The sequence below is a fragment of the Trachinotus anak genome, unplaced genomic scaffold (genome assembly GCF_046630095.1).
Source record: "Trachinotus anak isolate AG129_WGS33_773 ecotype Australia unplaced genomic scaffold, CSIRO_AGI_Tana_v1 ptg000044l, whole genome shotgun sequence".
Lineage (NCBI taxonomy): Eukaryota > Metazoa > Chordata > Actinopteri > Carangiformes > Carangidae > Trachinotus > Trachinotus anak.
Window position 1 is genome coordinate 580,971 of NW_027273895.1, and position 21,934 is coordinate 602,904.

A 21,934-nucleotide genomic window follows, 5' to 3' on the forward strand; every position below is an offset into this window, starting at 1 on the left:
TTAGGAGGAAAATTTCAATTTAAAAAGCTGCTCGATGGATCTATTTTGAAAATAAAAGTAATTTTCAAAGCTGAACTTTTTACAGTTAGTCATTAAAATATCACCTTAATGCAAAACATCCGATGGAAACCTGGTTATTTTTTGTTTCTATGGACACTTTCTGAACATAGATCATACATTTGTCTGGGCGCATACAAGATAGTGATCAGGCTAGCGGTGGGGGGGGGGCAGAGGCAGAGCAGGTGACAGCGGCTCTTATATCCTAAGTTCTTTTTGCCTGGGATTGATTTCTCTTGTGTTTGAGCGCCTCCCCGACCTTGTTGGAACATCCTTTTAAAGGTTCCAGTTCCCCGACACCATCGCCTGCTCTTTATATGGGGCGGCAGAGGGAGCAGAGTCCTGACTCCCTGAGGAGGGAGATGGACAAAGCTTACAAGAGTCAAAAAAAGTTGAAGACAGAGTTTTAGTCTGCAGCTTTAAAAGGAATGATAGAAAGCAAAAGAGCACAGTGTCTGAATCTGAATGAGGCTCAGGGATAAAGCTCCAGGTGTGTGGACGGCTCAGAGGGAGAACGAGGGCAGATTTGATTCATCAGACTCAATAAATCGTGTGGATGCAGTGAAGCTGGTGGGAATCACTGACTGTTCTCTGTGGTGCTTTTTCAGTCAGGAGAGGACTGGGCCGAGGCAGTCTTGTCTTAGTGGCTGTTGTTGGATTGGCAGGTCACATGATGCACAACATCCATTACATCATTCAAAAGAAGACATCAGCATGTTAGTATTAATGTTTCTCCATCAGTATCTGTTGTTCTCGTGAAGATCTCAGGGTTTCAGTACCTTGTTAAAACTCTGCTGCCTCCCTGAGAAGCATTTCAGCCCTTTTTTCCCTCCTCATAACTCCGGAGATGAGGAGCAGCACTGTGACCAGGGTGGGGGCCACCTGTGGCGCCCGTGACTACATTTACCTCTCAGCGCTCCCTGGGACAAATACAGAGAATTGGAGATGGCTGTTTGTCAGGGAAACAACACCTGTTGAGCTGAAAGTAATGAGAAGAGCTATAAATAAAAAGAGGGAGGAAGAGACAGAAAAATAAAGGATGTCCAAAGAGACGGTTGAAAAACTGATGAGAATTAAAATAAAGTTTGGTGAAAATATCAAATTCAAGGATGAAACAAAGAGCTGCTTCTCTGATATGAAATAAAACATTTTATGTGTTATGACGATAACTCTTCTGTCCTCACTTCAGTTTGACCTCTGACCCCAGAGTATCAACGTCTCATTCTGTGTTCCCAGAAAACAACAACAACGTGAAGTCTAAGGTTTTTATTTGAGCATTTTGGCGTCAGATCTTTCATCAACCACGTTGTTAAATCAACCAAAAGAAAAACTTGTTAACAAACATATTTTAAACTTTTTTTCTAACATGTCCACAAAATACAGGGACTTCCAGAAAATGTCCTCCTTTATAATAAATTCTAACAAACACAGTTTAATGTGACAAGGAGACAGAGGAAGGAGTTTTACTTTGAAGGATAAAGCAGAGACTGAGTGTGAGGGACTTTAATCTGCCCACAGGTTGTACAAAAGTCACCTCACTGCCTCAACACGTGTCTCTGTACAAATCTTCAGAGACGGTATAAAAGACAAACATCAGCTCATCATCGGTCTGTATTTTCCAGTGTGTGAGTGTCTCCGTCTGTCTGACAGGTTTTTTTAACTTTTACTCAAAATAAAGTCAAGTTTTCCTCTGATGTCAGTTTAACGTCAAACATCTGAATTTATTTGCTGATTTAAATTAAAGACAGATTTTACTTTAAGAACAGAAGGTTTCTTCTACACAACAGATACACATGAGCTCTACATTAGTTATAAGCAATTAGAAAACAACCCCCCCACCCACCCCCCAGTCAAAAAACAGGAGAAAATAAAAAGGCTAAACTGAACTTTGGGGTCTCTGATGTGGATGGAGCCAAGCCTGGAGGGGGACACAGGAGACAGGAAGTGGACGAGCAGAGCGGGAAACACTGCTGGGGACTACATGAACATGTCGTCATAGCCGGGGGGGGGCATGTGGTCTGGGTCGGGCCTGAAAAACAGACACACTGTGCTGTCATCACTGTCACATGTGCATCTGATAACTTCACACATTTCACTGGTTTATTTCTCCCACTGGTTCCAAGAAACTAAAGACCAGAGCATCCCCCATCAGGCCCCGGTTCCAGATCCTTCAACTCATTTCAGGAGAACCGGGCACGAAGAGCTTCAGCTAAATGTTCCAGATGTTCCTGATCTTTACTGAGTTCTACTGAGTTCTGCCTCTGGTGTCACGGTTCTGCAGCTGAGGAGAGTGAAGATGACTCTCGATCCATCATCTCTCTCTCTCTCATTAGCAGAGGTCACTTTTTATCCAGAACTGATGAAAACAAGCGTCAGCTGCTGCAGCTCAGATCAGCTGTTAATCAGCTGTTACCTGTTAATGTTCATCACAACCCCACGGCCGAGCAGAATCTAACTGGTTCTGCTTCATCTGATCTTCATCACAGTGAGTGATTCACCCAGTTCCACTCTCTGTTAGCCGAGTGTCCCCAGTCTGGACTGTGGGTTTGGTTTGGTCCAGTCTGGACTTCTGACAGATCAGATCCAGGATCAGGATCAGGATCAGGACTGAGGCCAAATGAACTTTTCATGCTGGGTAGAACAAGACTGTGGAGTCTGTTCCCCTGTTTTGTTTTGTTCTGTGTGTGTGTGTGTGTGTGTGTGTGTGTGTGTGTGTCTCACCCTGGTCTGTGTCGTCCGATGGGTCCAAACGGGTCGAAGCGAGCTCCTGGGGGGACGGCTCCAGGGGGCAGGATGTCTGGAATACCGCTGGATGGGTCAAAACCAGAGCGAGGGTACCCGGACCTCAACGGGTCCACAATCATCCCGCCACCGCCACGAGACCTGGGGGGGGCGGGGGGATCAGAGTGAAATCTTTTCTTTTTCTCTCTTTTTGTTTGAATCTTAGTTTGGTGACTGTTTGACTGTTTTATTGAAACATGAGTGAGAAACAGTTTTTATTTGCTGGTGTCTCGTTAACTGGACGTTAGCTGCAGCTAATTGGACATAAAATCACAAGAGGAGTAATTTAGATTTCAGCGTATTAAGAACCACCTGGTGTGAGGTTGGGGGGGGGGGGTTATCCCTGTTAGATCATAATCAACCAAATTAAAACCAGAATGAGTTCATTTACTGACATAAAGCTACAGAGCTGTTGAGATGAGTCAGTGTGATGAAGACGTCACATAAATTCCACAGTTTAAATGAATCTGGACCTTCAGGGGTTTAAAAACTGGTCTAATGCAGAGAAGCTGTTGACGGCTCAGTGTGGAGATAAAGACGGACTCGGGGTTTGCAGGCTGCCTGACTGGTTTGGGATTTTGGATTTTGGATGTATTTGGTGTTTGACACGTCTCTGGACAGACGCCAGTAATCCACTGCTGCCTTTTTGTTGCTGTGTGGAGCGAATGTTCCTCCACTAATCCCAGATTAGAACAGACCAGACCCAAGCTTCATGTGTCTGCAAATGAGAGACGGGCTCACCCAAAGGGATCCAGATCTGCTCCCCCAGCTGCGAACGGAGGCACCATGGGGTCAGGCCTGAAACACACACACACACACACACACACACACACACACACACACACACACGATGTTTTAAGCAAAAACAAATCTTTGTTTCCTGTTTTTATAAAGTGACTCATCTTTCAGACGTTTGTCAGCTGATTAATCAATAATGAAAACAATCATCATCATTGGTTGTGTTTTCTGTGATTGGTCCGGATTCTGTCTGACTCTCTGCTGATGACCTGAAATCCTGAACGTCCACGTTGTGTATAACTGATCCCGTCATAATCCCGCTCATCCTGTGAGTCTGATGAATCAAGCTGCAGCAGAGAGAGAGAGAGAGAGAGAGAGAGAGAGAGAGAGTGTGTGTGTATATGTGTGTGTGTGTGTGTGTGTTCTTGTCTCCCTCTTCATCTCCATCTTTCCCTCCTCTGTCTCTCCTGCCTGTTTCCTCTCTGCAGCCCTGACTCAGTTTATGCTCTCTCTCTCTCTCTCTCTCATTTTGTTTTTCTTCCTTTCCATCTGTCATTCCCCCCCCACACTCTGTGTCTCTCTGGGAACGAGGAGGCGACAGCAGTGAGGTCGATAAAGTGCTGACATCACCTCACATCTCATCTGATCAGGTCACGGCTGAGGGGGGAGGACGGGGGAGAGAGAGGGAGAGACTGAATCTGTCCTGCAGCTCGCTCTCTCTCTCTCTGCTGTAAATATTGAATAGAGGATACTGCAGAGCCACCTCCCATCACCCCACACACACACACACACACACACACACACACACACACACACACACACACACACACACACACTTCTGCCCTCATTTGCTCTCCAGCTCCTCTGTCTAGACTTTGTAAAAGGCACAAACCCAGCACGTCCATGTGTGTGTGTGTTTACTTGTGCTTCTCTCTTTGCGAGGACCAGTTTCAGTTACAAACTTCACTGAGTGAGGACATTATGTCTGGTCCTCAGTCCTTCAGTCTGTTTGGGACTTGGCTCAGGGGTCAGGGGTCAGGGTTCAGGAACTGCACTATGTCCGACCCGTCCCCAGGGACACAAACAGGACCTGGTCCCCACGTCTACATGAAGTAAACTAACCTGTCAGGAAAGTGTAGACGTCCAGTGCTGGTGGGAAAATGCAGCAGTGGATTCAAATGAATCACATCAGTTATTGAGGTTCCTGAGCTCAGACATGTGTGACTACATTAAATATCAGGTCCTTTAATATTTCACGGACATGACCTGACTGTCTCCAGAAGATATTTACACACAAGGCCTGCAGTGGTGCACCTGCAGTCTGAGGACAGAGACAGATCGTATGAACAGAGTGTGTCTCAGCTTCCTGTCAGAACCAACCGGTGTGGCTGTCGAGCATGTCTGCTGGGGATACGGAGCGGGTCGCTGTCCTCTCTTCTTCTTCTCTGCTCCTCCTCCTCTTCCTCCCTCCGCCTCGTCTTCTCTGCACTCAGTCCCGTCGGTCTGTCCTGGGGGGGCAGGAGCTGAGTCCTCACCTTCTCTGACAAACTGTCTGCATCTTTGAACACACTGGAACAAAAACAAAATTTATCAGAACAACAGCTGACATCTTTTACTCTCTTCTTAGGTAAAGTTGAATCCTGAAGGGAAGTGAAGTGTGCAGTGCTTCCTGTCAGTCGGTGATGGAACATCCTGTTTGGAAACATTAACTAAAAGTTCTCTGTGAAGAAAACTAGACTTTTCACCTCCACAAACCGGAAACATGGTCACAATCTCAGCCCTGTTTGTGTTAAACTGTGTCATAATTGGTGTCTGAATTTGTGAGCAGTATAATGGCCTCCTCCTGGTCGTCTCCCTCCTCCACTCAGACGAGTTTCAGGTTCCCTGTTTATCCAGAGTCAGATCAAATATGAACCATTTGCGTGAAAGTTTGTCAGAATTATTGACTTAAGTCTTGAGTAATGGCTAAAAAGTGTTTTGTGAGGTCACATTGACCTTTGACCTTTAACAAACATCAGTTTATCCTGGAGTCCACGTGAATATTTGTTCCACATTGGAGGAAAATTCCCTGGAGGTGTTCCTGATCTGTGACACAGTACAGCACATGTATAGGTGTGTTTGTGTGCAGTAACACACAACAGTCACAAACTGTAGAGGTGGATGAAGGGGCCATTTAAAGCTGAGGTAAAGAGGAGAAAATATTCTCAATATAGTGTGAAACTGATGTGAGCTTTTCTGTGGGTATTTTTTGAAGTGACTAAAACATGTTCTTGCAGCAGCTCCTCCCTCGGCTCCTGCTGCGTCTCTGAATCTGCAGCAGCAGCATCGGGACATTTAATGGACCATTACACAAAAACAAAGAGTCACACACCAACCTGTCGAATGTGCGCAGCTGGTCACTGTTCACGTGGTCGCTGATGTTCACCGTCAAGTCTGACACCTGCTGCGTGCTGGAGTTCTTCATTCACACATGTGCAGTAGACAGACACAGAAACACACAGGCCAAAGATCAACACCTGCTAAACATCTGTTTATCAGACATGAGAAAAGCTCAAATCTGACTCTAGCTCACCAGACAAAGAGCAAACTGATCTGAGATAACACTGAAGAGCAGCTGCACACCTTGTTTGTGCTGAGCTCCGGTGGTCAGTGCAAGTTCTCACCCTGCTGCAGTGACAAGTGCATTCAACCAGAAATACAGCAAACAGGTTTATACAGGTACAGAGGGGATTCACTGTCATTGTTTCAGAGTGTGCACTGAAACACAAGCACCTATAACGCACAACTCATCCAAGGACAACATCCAAAATTAGACACCGCAGGTCTCCTTCCAGAGAAGCAGCTGAGGTTTGCTGGCAGACAATACTAAGTCCAGGGTATAATGCTGAAGCGCAAGAAAACCAGCAAACACAGTTACCTGCTTATTCTACAGTTTCACACACGTAGAGCCGTCTGCAGGAGGTCTGAGCTGAATGTGCACTAATTACCAGTGGAGCCTTTTCCATAGTCCCCCAGCACCTCAGTGTGATTCATGGATGTGTGTGTGGCTCCTGATAAATGACCACTGGTGTCCACTGTTCGTCGTGACTGAAGCGTTTCCCTCCGGTTCTGTCCCAGTGTTCAGTTAATACTGTCTATCTGCAGTGTGCTCAGTCTACACCTGCACCAACCTCCTCTACAGCTTCTGTAGAAGCTGGTGGAGTTCACACCGGGCACCTGTGAATGAAGACGTCAGTCAGCTGTGCTCACCATCAGGTTGAAGATCAAGGTGGAGTCGACAGCGATGGCTTTGAGCAGCAGCTGAGTGTCACCGCTGGCTTTATACCGCAGGCTGTACAGCTCCTTGCTGCGGCTCCAGTCTGCAGGCAGCAGCTCCGACTTCTTATCACTGCTGCGGGGCTGGAGGTTTGAATGGGGGGCAGAGACAGAGGGGGACAGAGACAGAGGGGGGCAGAGACAGAGGGGACAGACACAGAGGGGACAGACACAGAGGGGACAGAGACAGAGGGAGACAGAGACAGAGGGGGCAGAGACAGAGGGGGGCAGAGACAGAGGGGGACAGAGACAGAGGGGGGCAGAGACAGAGGGGACAGACACAGAGGGGGGCAGAGACAGAGGGGACAGACACAGAGGGGGGCAGAGACAGAGGGGGCAGACACAGAGGGGACAGACACAGAGGGGACAGAGACAGAGGGAGACAGAGACAGAGGGGGCAGAGACAGAGGGGGCAGACACAGAGGGAGACAGAGACAGGGGGGGCAGAGACAGAGGGGGCAGAGACAGAGGGGGCAGACACAGAGGGGACAGAGACAGAGATAGAGGGGGCAGACACAGAGGGGGCAGACACAGAGGGAGACAGAGACAGAGGGGACAGAGACAGAGGGGACAGACACAGAGGGGGCAGACACAGAGGGGACAGACAGAGAGGGGACAGAGTGAGGGGACAGACACAGAGGGGACAGACACAGAGGGGGCAGACACAGAGGGGGCAGAGACAGAGGGGACAGACACAGAGGGGACAGACACAGAGGGGGGCAGAGACAGAGGGGGCAGACACAGAGGGGACAGACACAGAGGGGACAGAGACAGAGGGAGACAGAGACAGAGGGGGCAGAGACAGAGGGGGCAGACACAGAGGGGACAGAGACAGAGATAGAGGGGGCAGACACAGAGGGGGCAGACACAGAGGGAGACAGAGACAGAGGGGACAGAGACAGAGGGGACAGACACAGAGGGGGCAGACACAGAGGGGACAGACAGAGAGGGGACAGAGTGAGGGGACAGACACAGAGGGGACAGACACAGAGGGGGCAGACACAGAGGGGGCAGAGACAGAGGGGACAGACACAGAGGGGACAGACACAGAGGGGACAGAGACAGAGGGAGACAGAGACAGAGGGGGCAGAGACAGAGGGGGGCAGAGACAGAGGGGGACAGAGACAGAGGGAGACAGAGACAGAGGGGACAGACACAGAGGGGGCAGAGACAGAGGGGACAGAGTGGGGGGACAGAGAGGGGACAGAGTGGGGGGACAGAGAGGGGACAGAGTGGGGACAGAGTGAGGGGACAGAGAGGGGACAGAGTGAGGGGACAGAGAGGGGACAGAGAGGGGACAGAGTGGGGGGACAGAGTGAGGGGACAGAGAGGGGACAGAGAGGGGACAGACACAGAGGGGACAGAGTGAGGGGACAGAGTGAGGGGACAGAGAGGGGACAGAGAGGGGACAGAGTGAGGGGACAGACACAGAGGGGACAGAGTGAGGGGACAGAGAGGGGACAGAGAGGGGACAGACACAGAGGGGACAGAGTGAGGGGACAGAGAGGGGACAGAGTGAGGGGACAGACACAGAGGGGACAGAGTGAGGGGACAGAGAGGGGACAGAGAGGGGACAGACACAGAGGGGACAGAGTGAGGGGACAGAGAGGGGACAGACACAGAGGGGACAGAGTGAGGGGACACAGAGGGGACACAGAGGGGACAGAGAGGGGACAGACACAGAGGGGACAGAGTGAGGGGACAGAGAGGGGACAGACACAGAGGGGACAGAGTGAGGGGACAGAGTGAGGGGACACAGAGGGGACAGAGAGGGGACAGAGTGAGGGGACAGACACAGAGGGGACAGAGTGAGGGGACACAGAGGGGACAGAGAGGGGACAGAGAGGGGACAGAGTGAGGGGACACAGAGGGGACAGAGAGGGGACAGACACAGAGGGGACAGAGTAATGTCTGTGGCTAACCCATGTGATGCTTCAGTATGACTGGGTTAACCAGCTAAAGGTGACGCAGTTTCAGAGCTCGTCGTATTATCTTTGTTCTAAAACTCAAGTCAAACAGAGCCAGAGGCCGTTGGTCAAAGAGCGACAGTTCACACAAAGAGCTAACGCTAACACGACGGGACAATTTAATGTCTTTCTGGGTAACACAGGTTGACAGCCTCTCTAAAACTCTTGGTATGTGTCGGTAAGAGCCATTTTTAACGCAGTTTATAACTATTTCACCAAACAGCAGACATTTCGATGAAAATCTCGTTTGACCCTCTGCCACACGGCGAGAGGTTGAAAAGTCATGAATCATAAACACACACATTTTATTTGACAGAAATGGTTTACTGCCATGCTGAGTAATGACAACCGCGGCCTTAAACTGGTGGATTGTGAACGGAGTCTGGCGTCAGAGCTAATGTTCGTTAGATTCTCACCACGTCTCCGGACCCGACACACCTGAATCCGCTCTGTATCATCTCCCAGTGAACGAAACACACCACGGCGTCCTGTGGACAGGTGATGCTGTCCGCGACACAGGTGTACAACACCTCTAAACCTGCCATGACTGTTTTTCTACCAGTTACATCAGTTCGGTTTCTGGCGGAGAATTGAAAACGAAAGTGTCGACAGTTGAACGGCAACAAGCAGCAGTAGGCACTTCCTGCCTGCGCTTTTCAATGTAAAAGCACAGCAACAACAACCGACTTTAATGAATTTAAAAAATAAATAAGTTAAAACACGGCATACGAACAACACGAACCAAATGTAAAAAATATTCTGAGCCTTAAACTATTTATTAACCGTTAATAAAGCAGTTAATCTAATCTAAAGACCATTAGCTATAAACCTTCAGAGTACTAAAGGTGATAATGGACTTTAACCCCTTTTTGTAACAATAAATCAGGTTTTAATGAGGTCTAACTCCTTTTTATTTGGTCATTGTTCTTTGTATGGTCATCGCCTCTTTTTGAAAATCTGTCTGTATGCTGTAAAATTGTTGAATAACGCAAGACAAATTTGAGAAAAACGTTTGATTTGATTCATTCAAATCAAATCAAATCAAATCAAATGCTGCACATGTCTAAGCTTCATAATGGCTGTAATTACTCTGACTCCTAAATATACCAGTTGTTGAAAAACTTAAGAACTAATTCTAATCTCAGTGAATTATATTAAAATTAAAAATAATAAAAAAAACAAGACGTACCCCTAGCGGAAAACGGTGTTTACTGTGTCTAACTTGACGGAGCTTGATTGTGTTTTGATCCAACACATAAAGAGTCCCACTGAAAACATACCCAGATTATATGGTTCCGCTTTGTGGAAAAAACAAGATAAAAAAAGGATAAAGATTATTGATCTCACTGTTTTTATCTATTGACCGTACGAGTAGAACGAGGCATCTATTAACAATTAATTATAAATGAACAAATAGTGTTAAAAGGTCATTTCAAAACTGGAGAAAAGAAAAAAATAACAAAATACAACACACTCAACACACAAATTCAAGTTCGAAACCCTTTACTGATAAATAATATTGGAAAAATCAAATAAAATCATTTTTTTAAATACAGCTGATAATAATAATAGTAATAATAATGATATGACACCGATTACTAAACGTAATTTGTATTGTTTCGTGTTTTCTTGTGATTCCGGTCGGTTTCACTTGTGCCTACATTTCCCATCGTCCCTGTCGCAGGGCGGAGAGGACTTCCCTGTCAAGATGGCGGCTCCTTTGACTCTACTCCTGCTTGTAGCAGTTACAGTCCGTGCCGCTCTTTTCAGATCCAGTTTAACGGACTTAATATCGGACAGGGTGGAGGTGGTGTCACCGTTAACCGCCTGGAAGAGAGGTAAGCGGGGGTTCGGCAGCTTTTTGGGGCCTTTTTGTCGCTGAAACGCCGCTCCCATTCCGTCCTCACCTCGGCGCTGCCACCCAGTAATTGAATGAAGTCAGCAACGACGAACCGGTTTAGCTACAACAATGTGAATCTGCCGTTTGATCGTTAAAGAGTCGTTAGAGGTGGTTTTATATCATTCTTTCGTCTCTTGTTTATAATGGAGGTTCTGCACTGTGTTTGGAGTCTCCGGCTCAGAGGTGCCGGTGCATCAACCGGCGACACCGGAGTCTGCACCGGGCTGGGAGGAGAGGAGAGGAGTCTGGCTCCCCCCTAACGTTAACCTGACCCACACCTAACCCTAACCCTAACCCCTAACCCCAGCCAGTTCACTGCCCAGAAGGCCCTGGTTTACTCCACATTATCTGGGTCACAGACAGGGGCGTAGCACACAGAACTACCCACCCAACCACCGTGCACTGGCAGTCTATGTGGACCCCCCTGCTCATTTAATAACGCCTAACCACACATAAGAATGACTACTTCCTCAAGCATTTGTAGTGGCTGTCATGGTAATCAGTAATAAAGTGTTAGATGAAGTTAAGTCAGTCTGTCATCTAAAACCTTCTCAATACTGTCATTAATGTTTGCAGTTTTAAGATTATTCATGATTAAACTTTATTCACACAACAGTTTCATTAAACCTTGAGCATAAGACAAAGAGAGAAGGTCATGTTGCTTTAATATCATGAATCAAGTTTTATTTGCAGATTTAAGTTGAAATAGTTTCGAACGAGCGACCTGGTCTGTTGCAACAGAAGCAGCATCGTAAAACCTTAGAAATGATTAATCCACAGACAGAGAGAGTGTGAAGACTGAGCCCTGCTGTCACTCTCAAACTGACCCGTTACGAGACGGATAGTCATGGTGAATAATTCCTGTTTTCTGATGCTGCTGGATTTTTAGGATTATTTCCAGCAGTAAAACTCAGCTGTGGTGCAGCACTTTAAAGAGGCTGTTTGTTGGGGGACACTGAGGTTTTTGTATAAATGGAGAGACTCTATCACAACATGTTCATGAATTGTTCATTAGGCAGCTGCAGCAGGAAGTTGCATCATTAAAACTGAGGCTGTAGCTGCTTGTGTTGAGAGGGGAGGAATGTTCTGACGCCCACAGCTGGACAGCTGTGTTCAGTGACACCTTGTTCGGTTTTGTTTGCAGTGGTTGAAGGTTTGGCTCTGCTTGATTTGGGAGTCTCACCGTACTCTGGAGATGTTTTCCACGAGGTGAGACACACACACACACACACACACACACACACACACACACACACAGCTGTTTTTAAAGCACTTCACAATGCACCAGCATATTGTCTCACATGCCTTAAGTCTATGAACCAGTGCGGCTCCTTATAGCTTTTATGCTCAGAGCTGAGGGAACAGTCCTGAGACAGAGAGCAGCTGGATCTTTAAACCAACCACAGCACGATTATTATTAATATTATGTTATGTCTTTTTGTGCAGCTTTTTCTTCTTATTATTATTATTATTGTTGTTGTTATGAGTAGCATTTTTATCATAGATTGTAAAATCTACTGTATTTCATTGTGAGCTTTTTAAACTGCATTAACCTGTATGACAGGTGCTATGCAAATAAAATTGATTGATTGATTGCCATTTATGACTAAGGGGGTAATGTTTTGGCATGTTTCCCTGACTCACAGGCTGCTCTACCTTATTGGAGGTCGGTTGAATCCAAATGTCCAAACTACACTGTGCTTATCAGACGTCTTCCTGGGTGGTTCAAGTCCACAAGGGGCCTTGGTTTAGTGTTACCCACAGGTTACCCATAATCCCTAGCCATATGGATGTGACGCTGTAAAGAAAACAGAATAAATAACTAATGATAACAGTATGTACCATGATAGACATTTGCTATTTTCACTTCTTTTGTTTAAGTTGATGAATGTAGTCAAGGCTCAGTGATGCACATACAGTATAAGAAATGGCTGAATCTATTTTTAAAATTTGTTATCATCTGTAAAACCAGGGCAAAGGTTTGTTAAACCCTCAGCTGAGGGTTCATACTACATGGCAGCTGCACCCTCTGACCGTGTCTGACCTGCAGACGTCCTGCATAAGTTACCAAATCAAACCTGCTTAATGAGGACCATTAAGAAAAATACTCTGAGATCAATGACAGGGTCAGGACTTAATCTCCATGGAAACACATGAGGTCTTTAAATCCTGTGTCAGAGAAAACTCCACCTCTTCTTGGAGCAGCAGCCTTGTAGACTTGAACTTACAAGGGCCCAGACCACAAGTCTGGGCAGTGGACATTTAGATTCAGATGGGGGTGGAACACCTGTCAAACGCTGTTCAGGGCAGATAAAACACTACTGCCCCCTCTGCAGGTGCAATATTGAGCTTTTTTTATTCTATTTATTGGGGGTTTTCGTCCATTTGTAGTTTTGCAGTCTGCTGCGCTGCAGAGTAAAGATGCAAATAAGACATGATTTATAATCTGTCAGAAAATAAAACATGATATTGAGTAAAGTTTAAATGAGGTCAAATGCAGAGGAAGTGACATCATAAAGTGTGAATTTGACCTGAACATGCACCTGAACACACAGGCACAACACAACACAACCCACACAACACACTAATCTCTGTATAAACATGTTTCCTGTGTCTCTGTTCTCTCCTCAGACTCCTCTCATCATTTACCTCTTTCACTTTGTGGTGGACTATGCAGAGGTGACATTTATGGTGAGTGGGACGACAGAAAACTTCTGTTTCATGTGTTTATAAGTCAGTGAAGAATATTGTCCTCATGATGAAAACAACAAATGTTTGTTTTCTGAGATGGAATAAAATGAATAAAATCACATTTTGAGAAAAACAAAACAGATTGAGATGTGAAATCTTGGGATTTTGTCCAATAAGATGAGAGCTCATGTGGTTGAACTGCTGCCTGCAGTGATTCAAAGGGAACATGTGGGAGTGTTTGTTATTCAGACTCAGGTGCTTGTTCTTTGTGTCGTCTCAGTTGGCGGATGTGATCACAGCTGTGGCGCTCTACATGGCAGTGAAGGACTACAACAAACAAGTGGTAAGAAAATAAGCAGATAAAATGAAAATATTTTGATATTAAACAGAACTGGGTTTGAACTCAGTTATTATCAGTGTTATTACAGAGACATATATGATGAGATATGATGGATGAATCATAATAAAAACAGATTTATAATTAGCAACTAGAAGTAACTGATATTATGTTGTATGTGTGATTTTGTGTTTTGTGTTGTAGCTTTGGCTGTGTTGTGTTTTCCCTGTTGTAACAGTGTTGTGATAAATCAGTTGTGCTGTTGATGCTGTCTCAGTTCAGGAAGCAGAAATACGCCCTGGAGGCAGATCGCTACCCCCACGACTGTCTGGAGCTCATCAGGACCCCCAAAGAAATGTACTACATCCCTCTGAAAGTTGCCATGTTGTGAGTAAAACACACGACCCAGGGTGCATTCAACCCAACACACACTCCCTCAGAGCAGTGAGCTGCCAGGTATTCTGAGGTGAGACGACACAGCGTTGTGTGTGTGTTCAGTCGACAGGACGCTGTTCGCTTTCTGATGAATGAGGCAGCGGTTCTCTCCCTAACAGCTGATTTCCATCATCATCCAGACTGAACGCAACTTAGTAAAACAGCTGCCAGAGAAGGACGTCATGAAACAGCCACAGAGGACTTGTTGTTGTTCTTGTTGTTGTTGTTGTTGTGGTGGTGGTGGTGGCGTTGGTCTGTGTGTGTGTGTGTGTGTGTGTGTGTGTGTGTGTGTGTGTGTGTGTGTGTGTGTGTGTGTGTGTGTGCGCGCGCAGTGTAAACTACTGTCTTCACTTTCATTCTTCTCTCCTTCAGTTACCTGTTGAACCCGTTCACCATCCTGTCCTGTGTCGCCAAGTCGACCTGCGGTCTGAACAACGCTGTCATCTCCCTCTTCATCCTCTCGACGATAAAGGGTCTGATCTAAACTCTGAGTCTCTGTGATTTCCCTGCAGCTTTATCAGTGTTTCCTTCTAGAAGCTGCTTCGTTGATCAAGAGCTGTTTTAACTGTTTTATTGTCTGAAATGTTACATTCAGTTTTCTGGTACTTTGCTTCCTGAACCTGCAACAGCAGAAAGTGAATATTAGATTCTGTGTTTGTGTTGCAGGAAATGTGCTGCTCAGTGCCATATTTCTGTCGTTGGCCACGTATCAGTCCATCTACCCTCTGACTCTGTGCGCTCCTGCGCTGCTGTACCTGATGCAGGTGAGTTGTGTGTCCTCCCTCCTAAAAAGCGTTCCCTGTTCCTTTGTCCTTTCTTAAAGATCTGAATGTAAATCCACAGAATTGTGTGAAACATGAATCTCTTTCTCATGTCTCCGTTTCTCCAGCGTCAGTTCATCCCTGTGAACTTTCGGCGGGTCAGTTTCTGGTGGTTCATCGCGCAGTACGCCTTCATGTACCTGGGCAGCCTGTTCGTCATCATCTGTCTGTCCTTCTTCCTGCTCGGCTCCTGGGACTACCTGCCCTCCGTCTATGGCTTCATGTGAGTGGAGGAAAGACACGTGTGGCGTCTCTGACCTCGGTTAAAGGAGCAGTTGTTGTGGCTCCGGCCGGTGGCGGTCAGAGCGGGAAACCTCATGTTTCAGGCTGGTCATCGGTCTCATTCTCGTGGACAGGACATCTCAGTAACACCTGGAGGGAACTTTTCATTTGGCAAAAACATTCATTTGGACTCAAAGATAAGCTGATTTGATTTTGGTGGTCAAAGGTCAAAGGTCAAGGTCTGTGTTACCTCACAAAACGTGTTTTTGGCCACAACTCACAAATTCAAAAAACTAATTATGACGCAATTTAACTCAAATATGTTTAAAGATAAAATGAAGTGATGACATTTTATATCCAAAAGGTCAAAGGTGAACTTCACTGTGACATCATAATGTTCTGTAAAACCACGTCTGGTCATTATTTAACACTGCGACTCAAACAACAGGAGGAGCTGACTCTAGTTTTTAATGTTTGGTTTGTGGTGTGCACGAGAACACACGTGCACATGCAGATAGACACAGGTGGCCGTAACACAGCAAGGCTCCAACAGAGGCGGGAAAGAAGAAGACAGTTTAATGAGGAAGATACTCAACACGTTTGTCAGACGTCAGGGATAATGTGAGTCTGTCGTCTGTGAAACCACTGCTCCCTCTGAGACTGTGAACAAAGTTCTCCACTGAAAAATCCTGTTCCCCATCTGGCAGAGAAAATCAAGCCCTGGTGGAACTGATGGAGATTTTAATACAAGGAAAACAAATACGACAACATCGTGTTCAGACTCACAACACATGAAAGGTCTAATTTAAAGGCTTATGTGATGGTTATTGCAGCTTCCTCTGAGGCCCAGGTTTGAAACTACAGTAACACAATGATGCCTCATAGAATTAAAACAACAGCAAACACCTGTGAATCACTGTGTGACAGCGGCTAAATGAAAGAGCTACAGATACAAACTTCTGTCTGTCTGTTTTCTGCCCCCTCCAGTCTCTCAGTACCGGACCTGACCCCCAACATCGGCCTCTTCTGGTATTTCTTCGCCGAGATGTTTGAGCATTTCCGTCTCTTCTTCCTCTGCGTCTTCCAGATCAACGTTTTCTTTTACACCATCCCTCTGTCCATCAAACTCAAGTACGTCCTCGCTCCTGCTCTGTCACCATCCGTCCGCCCACTTTCATTTTCTTTTCTCTTCATTTTGAACTCTGACTCTGACTCAGCTGCTCGAATGTGTCTGTGTCTGTCACAGGGAGCATCCAGTGTTTCTGATCTTCATGCAGCTGGCTGTGATCTCCATCTTCAAGTCTTACCCCACAGTGGGAGACGTCGCTCTCTACCTGGCCTTCCTCCCTGTCTGGAGTCACCTGCACAGATGTGAGTTTATAAAACACACAAGATGTTGTGCATTAATGATCCTACAGGTCACAGCTCGTCTTCATCGGGGGTCGTTTTGGTTTGGATTTCACCTCCTGCTTTTCACCTTTAGATGAAACATCCCTGTGAAGTTTTTTTCAGACAGAACTTAATTCATCAAAATTCTGCTGATTGTAAAAATAAATGTGTACATGGCAGAAATGTAATGCAGATTAAAAACAGCTGAGGACAGTTGAGTTCAGTAAAACCTTTACTTTAGATTCATAAGGAACTTAGATTCACTTTAGATTTAGATTCATAAGGAACAAGAAGCTGCAAAAATAACGAAAGCAGTGACTCTTTCTCGTAGTACAGACCCACTCACAGGCTTCGTTGCTGTGATTAAAAAGCTTCTCTCCTGGTTTCTCTCCCTGTTCAGTCCTGAGGAACATCTTCCTGGTGTCCTGCGTCCTGTTGGCCTGCTCGGCTCTGTTCCCGGTTCTCTGGCACCTCTGGATCTACGCCGGCAGCGCCAACTCCAACTTCTACTACGCCATAACTCTGCTGTTCAACGTGGCTCAGGTGGGACAGTGTGGACGGGGTCCCAGGGAAAATTTGTCTTTTTCCACAGAAGACACTTCAATATGTCACACTATGTAAATCATAGGTAGAAATAATAAAGTGGATAAGACTGAAACCAGCTGATAACAGACTGAAACCAGCTGACACTAGACCGAAACCAGCGGATACCAGACCGAAACCAGCTGATACCAAAATGAAACCAACTGATACCAGACTGAAACCAGCAGATAGTAGACTGAAACCAGCTGACACTAGACTGAAACCAGCAGATAGTAGACTGAAACCAGCTGACACTAGACTGAAACCAGCTGACACTAGACTGAAACCAGCTGATACTAGACCAAAACCAGATGGTCATAGACTGAGTGAGAAAAATTATATGAGCATATTACATCATCTAGCAAAATTTAGCAGGCAGCTTTAGCTACTTTCCATTGAAATCAGTTGTTTACAGCGGATCAGCAGTTTTGAACCAGGTTTTGACCTGATCGTTTTCTTCTCAAACTGAAACTTTGACCACATCAGACACAGACCCTCATTCAGTAAACAGCCTCAAACACAGTAACAGTGTGAAGCTGTTTGACCTTAAATCTGCTGTTTATTTGCAGCTTCAGTGTAAAATATCCACAGCTTCATAAGATCCACAGTTCTGACCAGATCAGTTATACACACTGACACTGATACTAAACATTTTCCATTTGTTACTTTTACATGTTGCACAGTTTTCAGCACAAAAACAACTTGTAATTATTGTGTCCCAATTCCATTTATTTCTCCTCAGATCCTGCTGGTGTCGGATTATTTCTACGCCTTCTTGAGGAGAGAGCATCACCTCACCTACGGACTGTACCTGAAGAGGAAAGACGGCACTGAGGCTACACTAGTTCTGAAATAAAACACACACACACACACACACACACACACACTCCCACAGTCTCTGTCAGGTAGGGACAAACTGCTCGAGCTCTCACTTTTCCTCACAGCAAACAAACACAAACTGAGGAGGAACTGGTTCTCGGACCAACATGAGTCTGGTTCAACTTCATATGCAACAAGAGAACGACATCATACTACACAACAGACACATGCAGATGTTGCAGATGTAGAAACCTGGCTCCTGTCCTGTGAGACAGCAACTAAACATCACTATCCTCTTTTCACGTTCTCTTCTGGAGGACTCTTATTTTGAAGTCTTGCTCCACCCGGAACCTATGCCTGTGGGGGCTGCTTTTATTTTGAAGCCTCCTCCTTTCTTGCAGTTTTATTTTGATGCTCCAATTATCCTGCAACTCCACCCTGGACAGCTTTTATTTTGAAGTATCATCCTCATGCAGCATCCTTCTTGAAGGCTTTTATTTTGAAGTCTTTGTCCTCTTTCATCGGCCAAAACAAGAACATCACAAAAATGTGGGAACGTTCCCACTGATGATATCCAGCTCTACCACACACATTCTCTTTTGTTAGTTCAGGTGCGTTTGATCACAGCTGTGTTGACGCTGGTTCTCGTAGTGGCGGGAAGAGGAGGCGGAAATGGTTCCTCTGGAATCCTACAGATGTCCATTCATCTCTTTGTCTTTATCTCCTCACCCTATGTTTTTTACAGTTTTCTCATTGATTAACAAACTCGAAAATGATCAGTGTTGCATCTCATCTCCAGTGAAGACCAGTCCAACCAGTACTAACCTCATTATGGTACATGAAACGTGACACTACCTGGGAGGTGATTCCTCATCTTCAGCTGCCTGCAGACAGAGATCCTGAGCTCCTGATCACTCAGCCCCAGACAGGGTGTTTCTCCTCAGCAGGGAGCACGTCGGACAAAGACAGCCCTGAATGTTTAAACTGAAGTGCTCATGTTCAGGATCTGTGGAGATGCTTTTTGTACCAAGTTGAACAAACTGCTCCTGCAGTGGCCTTGACAGAATTACAGCTTCGTAATATTTAATCCAGACAGAAGTTTTCACAAAGGCCACAGTTCAGCGAGGACGTTCAGACTCTTAACAAAACCAAACTCAGCACTAATGATTCAGTTTCATGTCATTTGTTTTTTCTCTGTTGATTCAAACTCAGAACTTCGTCCATGTTTCCTGTCGTCTTGATAGATACAGTTTAATGTCCATTTTCAACAGTACGACAAGAGTCACATCAGGTGTTTTCAGTTTTGGCTTTTTTCGCCCCAACAATGTTGAAGTACCATGAATGAAACTCAACTCGCTCACTTTAAACGTCCTGCAGACTTCCCTTTATATCCAGGCTTTTAATGTGAAAAAACATCAGGAAGTGTTGAGTTTTGTTGACAGGAACTTAACATCAATCAAGGGTACGGCAAAGAAGAAACGACCGGTAACGATTATGATTGTGAAAACATTATTATAGAAACAGAGACTCTGGGAAGTTGTGACATGATGATGTACTGATGAATTAATGCTGAGCAAATGGACATGAACTGACTTTACCCAGTGAGCTGCTGTTGAGCTGTTGCTCCGGCCTTTATTTGTCTGAGCTGTTCATGTCCCCGGCTTCTGTTTATGTCTGAGGATTTATTTATTTAAGGAATTTCAAATGAATCATTCACCATGAAGGTGTCTCCTTGTCGAAGGTGTCAGAGTTCAGTCATCAAGCTCAAGGCTCTGAAGTGAAGGACGAGTTCGACATTTTAAGAAATTGAGTTACAGAAACCTGCTGTGGCTCCAGCTTCATATTTACAGCACAGACATGAGACGGGTGTTGATCTGCTCATCGAACTCTCTACCAGAAAGCGGATCGTCTCTTATATTTCCTAAAATGTCAAACTTGTACCTGCCGTCCTGTCCAGTTTAATACAGACACAACTAAAACTGTTGGTGGAGTGTGTCTCAGATCCAAACCGCACACTACGTCTCACTGTCAGTTAATCCTGCAGTAAGATTCCCTCTGTTGAGTCTGTCACCACAGTCTGCTGAGGATCCATCAACGGCACCAAGAATCACCTGTCAGCACACTGACGGCTGTGAGTGCTCATGATTTTCCAGAGGCTTTACATCCTCAGCCTTAGTGAGTAGTTTAGATCTGGGACATGTGATCACATTTGATCACCTTCCTCCCCAGAAATAATGTCAGGTCAGTCCCTAAAACAAGCCTTAAACACTCAGAAGTGTTGTCAGAGTAACCTAAAGATTGTTTTGTTCATCTATGGGATGTTATTTTATGTTACTCTCAGTGCAGTACAACAAGTCTCCTTTTCTGTGGTTTTCAGTGAAAGCTGTTGTTGTGCTGCTGGACTGTGATTTACTGAGAACTGTCGGAGGCTCTGACATCAGTAATAAATATATTATTTACCTTTTTCACTGAGGAGAGTATCAAAAGAAATTGTGGACACAAAAGTCGAACTTATGGCAGATGTACGGTGGCCCAGAGGGCTCAAACACTGCAACTGAAGAAAACATGCAAACAGACAAAACACAATCAGGAGACATCTTCATCAGTTTGACAACATGAGCTGCAGATACTCACAACACCACCACACAACACTACATCTATTATAATCCATTATAATCCATGTATTCTAATTCATCTGTGCACAGTTGTTGTTCGGTGCAGTCACAAGCATTGAACAACAGGTTCATCACTTTTTACTGTCCCCTGGAAGCACTTCCTTTGTGTTGTATCTGCAGCTCGTGTTGTTAGACTGATGAAGATGTTTCCTGGTTGTGTTTGTGTTTTGTCTGTTTACTTGTTTTCTTCACCTGCAGTGTTTGACCCTCAGGGCCACCGTACACATCAGCTGTATCAGATTGTACAGGTTTACCTAATAAAGTGGACACTGAGTGAATATGATGATATGAAGTCTCCATGTGAAAATTATGATTTAAACAGCAACAAATTTCACAAAATACTCGTCTGTGGTTTCAGGTGTGAACAGATCTGAGTGATTCAGCTGATAAAGGTTGTTGTGAATCGGCCTCTGAAGACAAACGGACTCCTCACGCCGTCCTGTCACCAAATCATATTCACTGTCAAACTCAAACCTGGATCAGAGTCAGTTCAGCTCAATGTGATCAACATGTTTTTTAAAGCGCTCGTCTGTTTCAGCAGAAGCTCGATGTGGCCGTTTTGATACCAATGAGTGAAAAGTAAATTGATATTTATTTATTTGCTGCACTGAAAACTTTGCAAAGAGATTTCAATTCTTTTCTTTTTTATTGTCTCAGAAAAAAAGGAGCTCTTCTGTTTTTGATACTGTAAATATGAATGTTTTGTTTTGTTACAGATATTAAAGTGCAGGGTTTGAAAGGGACGATGCTCAACTGTATCTGATGAATGAGTGAACATGTCATAAATGATGATTATTAAACTGGAGGTGTTGGTTTAGTTCTGCTGTCTGTTTTGAAATATCTAACATTGTAAGTGCATCATAGTTAATTTGATTATTTATTATTAATATGACATTTCTACATTTTGGAATCTTGTAAAAACAGGACAGTTAGAGCTGAATTAAGCAATTTATTTAAAAAAAAAAATGTTTTTGCTGATTCCACATTCCACTTCTGATGTGCAGTTTGGGTTATTTAAGAATTATTTCTCCACCAACACACTAAGCTTCAATTCAGGGGTGAATTTACAAATAAGTGCACATTTTTTCCAAGTCAGTGGGAAGGTCCAAACCCCGATTACCCCCCCACCTCAGTCATTTCCACATGGCCCCTCACTGGGTCCTACCCTCCACATAAAACATTGAGCCTTCTGTGATGATCAGCTG

The 21,934-nt window shown here is 45.2% G+C and overlaps 2 protein-coding genes across 3 annotated transcripts; one reads left to right on the top strand and one right to left on the bottom strand.

Annotated features, from left to right (window-relative positions):
- Window positions 1-1,308: 1,308 nt before the first annotated feature.
- Window positions 1,309-9,495, bottom strand: psmf1 (proteasome inhibitor subunit 1). 2 transcript variants are annotated; one of them, XM_071473030.1, is made up of 8 exons: window positions 9,275-9,495; window positions 6,826-6,975; window positions 5,952-6,034; window positions 4,957-5,145; window positions 3,846-3,923; window positions 3,580-3,636; window positions 2,779-2,940; window positions 1,309-2,086 (listed from the first exon to the last, which is right to left on the bottom strand). In XM_071473030.1, exons 1-8 carry the CDS (start codon window positions 9,401-9,403, stop codon window positions 2,035-2,037), a joined length of 900 nt encoding a protein of 299 aa, XP_071329131.1. In that variant the 5' UTR covers window positions 9,404-9,495; the 3' UTR covers window positions 1,309-2,034. The 2 variants fall into 2 exon arrangements, with proteins under 2 accessions (XP_071329131.1, XP_071329132.1); XM_071473031.1 differs by lacking the exon at window positions 3,846-3,923 and having other exon boundaries at window positions 9,275-9,492.
- Window positions 9,496-10,420: 925 nt separating this feature from the next.
- On the top strand, window positions 10,421-21,546 carry pigu (phosphatidylinositol glycan anchor biosynthesis, class U). The gene is made up of 12 exons (XM_071473029.1): window positions 10,421-10,696; window positions 11,903-11,967; window positions 13,390-13,449; window positions 13,730-13,792; window positions 14,064-14,173; window positions 14,594-14,694; window positions 14,888-14,985; window positions 15,111-15,265; window positions 16,252-16,395; window positions 16,511-16,635; window positions 17,054-17,196; window positions 17,978-21,546. The coding sequence occupies exons 1-12, from the start codon at window positions 10,444-10,446 to the stop codon at window positions 18,089-18,091; spliced, it is 1,431 nt and encodes a 476-aa protein (XP_071329130.1). The 5' UTR covers window positions 10,421-10,443; the 3' UTR covers window positions 18,092-21,546.
- Window positions 21,547-21,934: the final 388 nt, after the last annotated feature.

Excerpts from the sequence above, each read along its gene's own strand:
- pigu (XM_071473029.1), top strand. The coding sequence starts at position 10,444 with ATGACACCGATTACTAAACGTAATTTGTATTGTTTCGTGTTTTCTTGT. Across the intron at positions 14,174-14,593 it reads CCTCTGAAAGTTGCCATGTT|TTACCTGTTGAACCCGTTCA; the intron begins GTGAGTAAAACA and ends TCTCTCCTTCAG. Across the intron at positions 15,266-16,251 it reads CCCTCCGTCTATGGCTTCAT|TCTCTCAGTACCGGACCTGA; the intron begins GTGAGTGGAGGA and ends TGCCCCCTCCAG.
- psmf1 (XM_071473030.1), bottom strand. The coding sequence starts at position 9,403 with ATGGCAGGTTTAGAGGTGTTGTACACCTGTGTCGCGGACAGCATCACC. Across the intron at positions 6,976-9,274 it reads GTGTCGGGTCCGGAGACGTG|CCCCGCAGCAGTGATAAGAA; the intron begins GTGAGAATCTAA and ends TCAAACCTCCAG. Across the intron at positions 2,087-2,778 it reads ATCGGACGACACAGACCAGG|GCCCGACCCAGACCACATGC; the intron begins GTGAGACACACA and ends TCTGTTTTTCAG.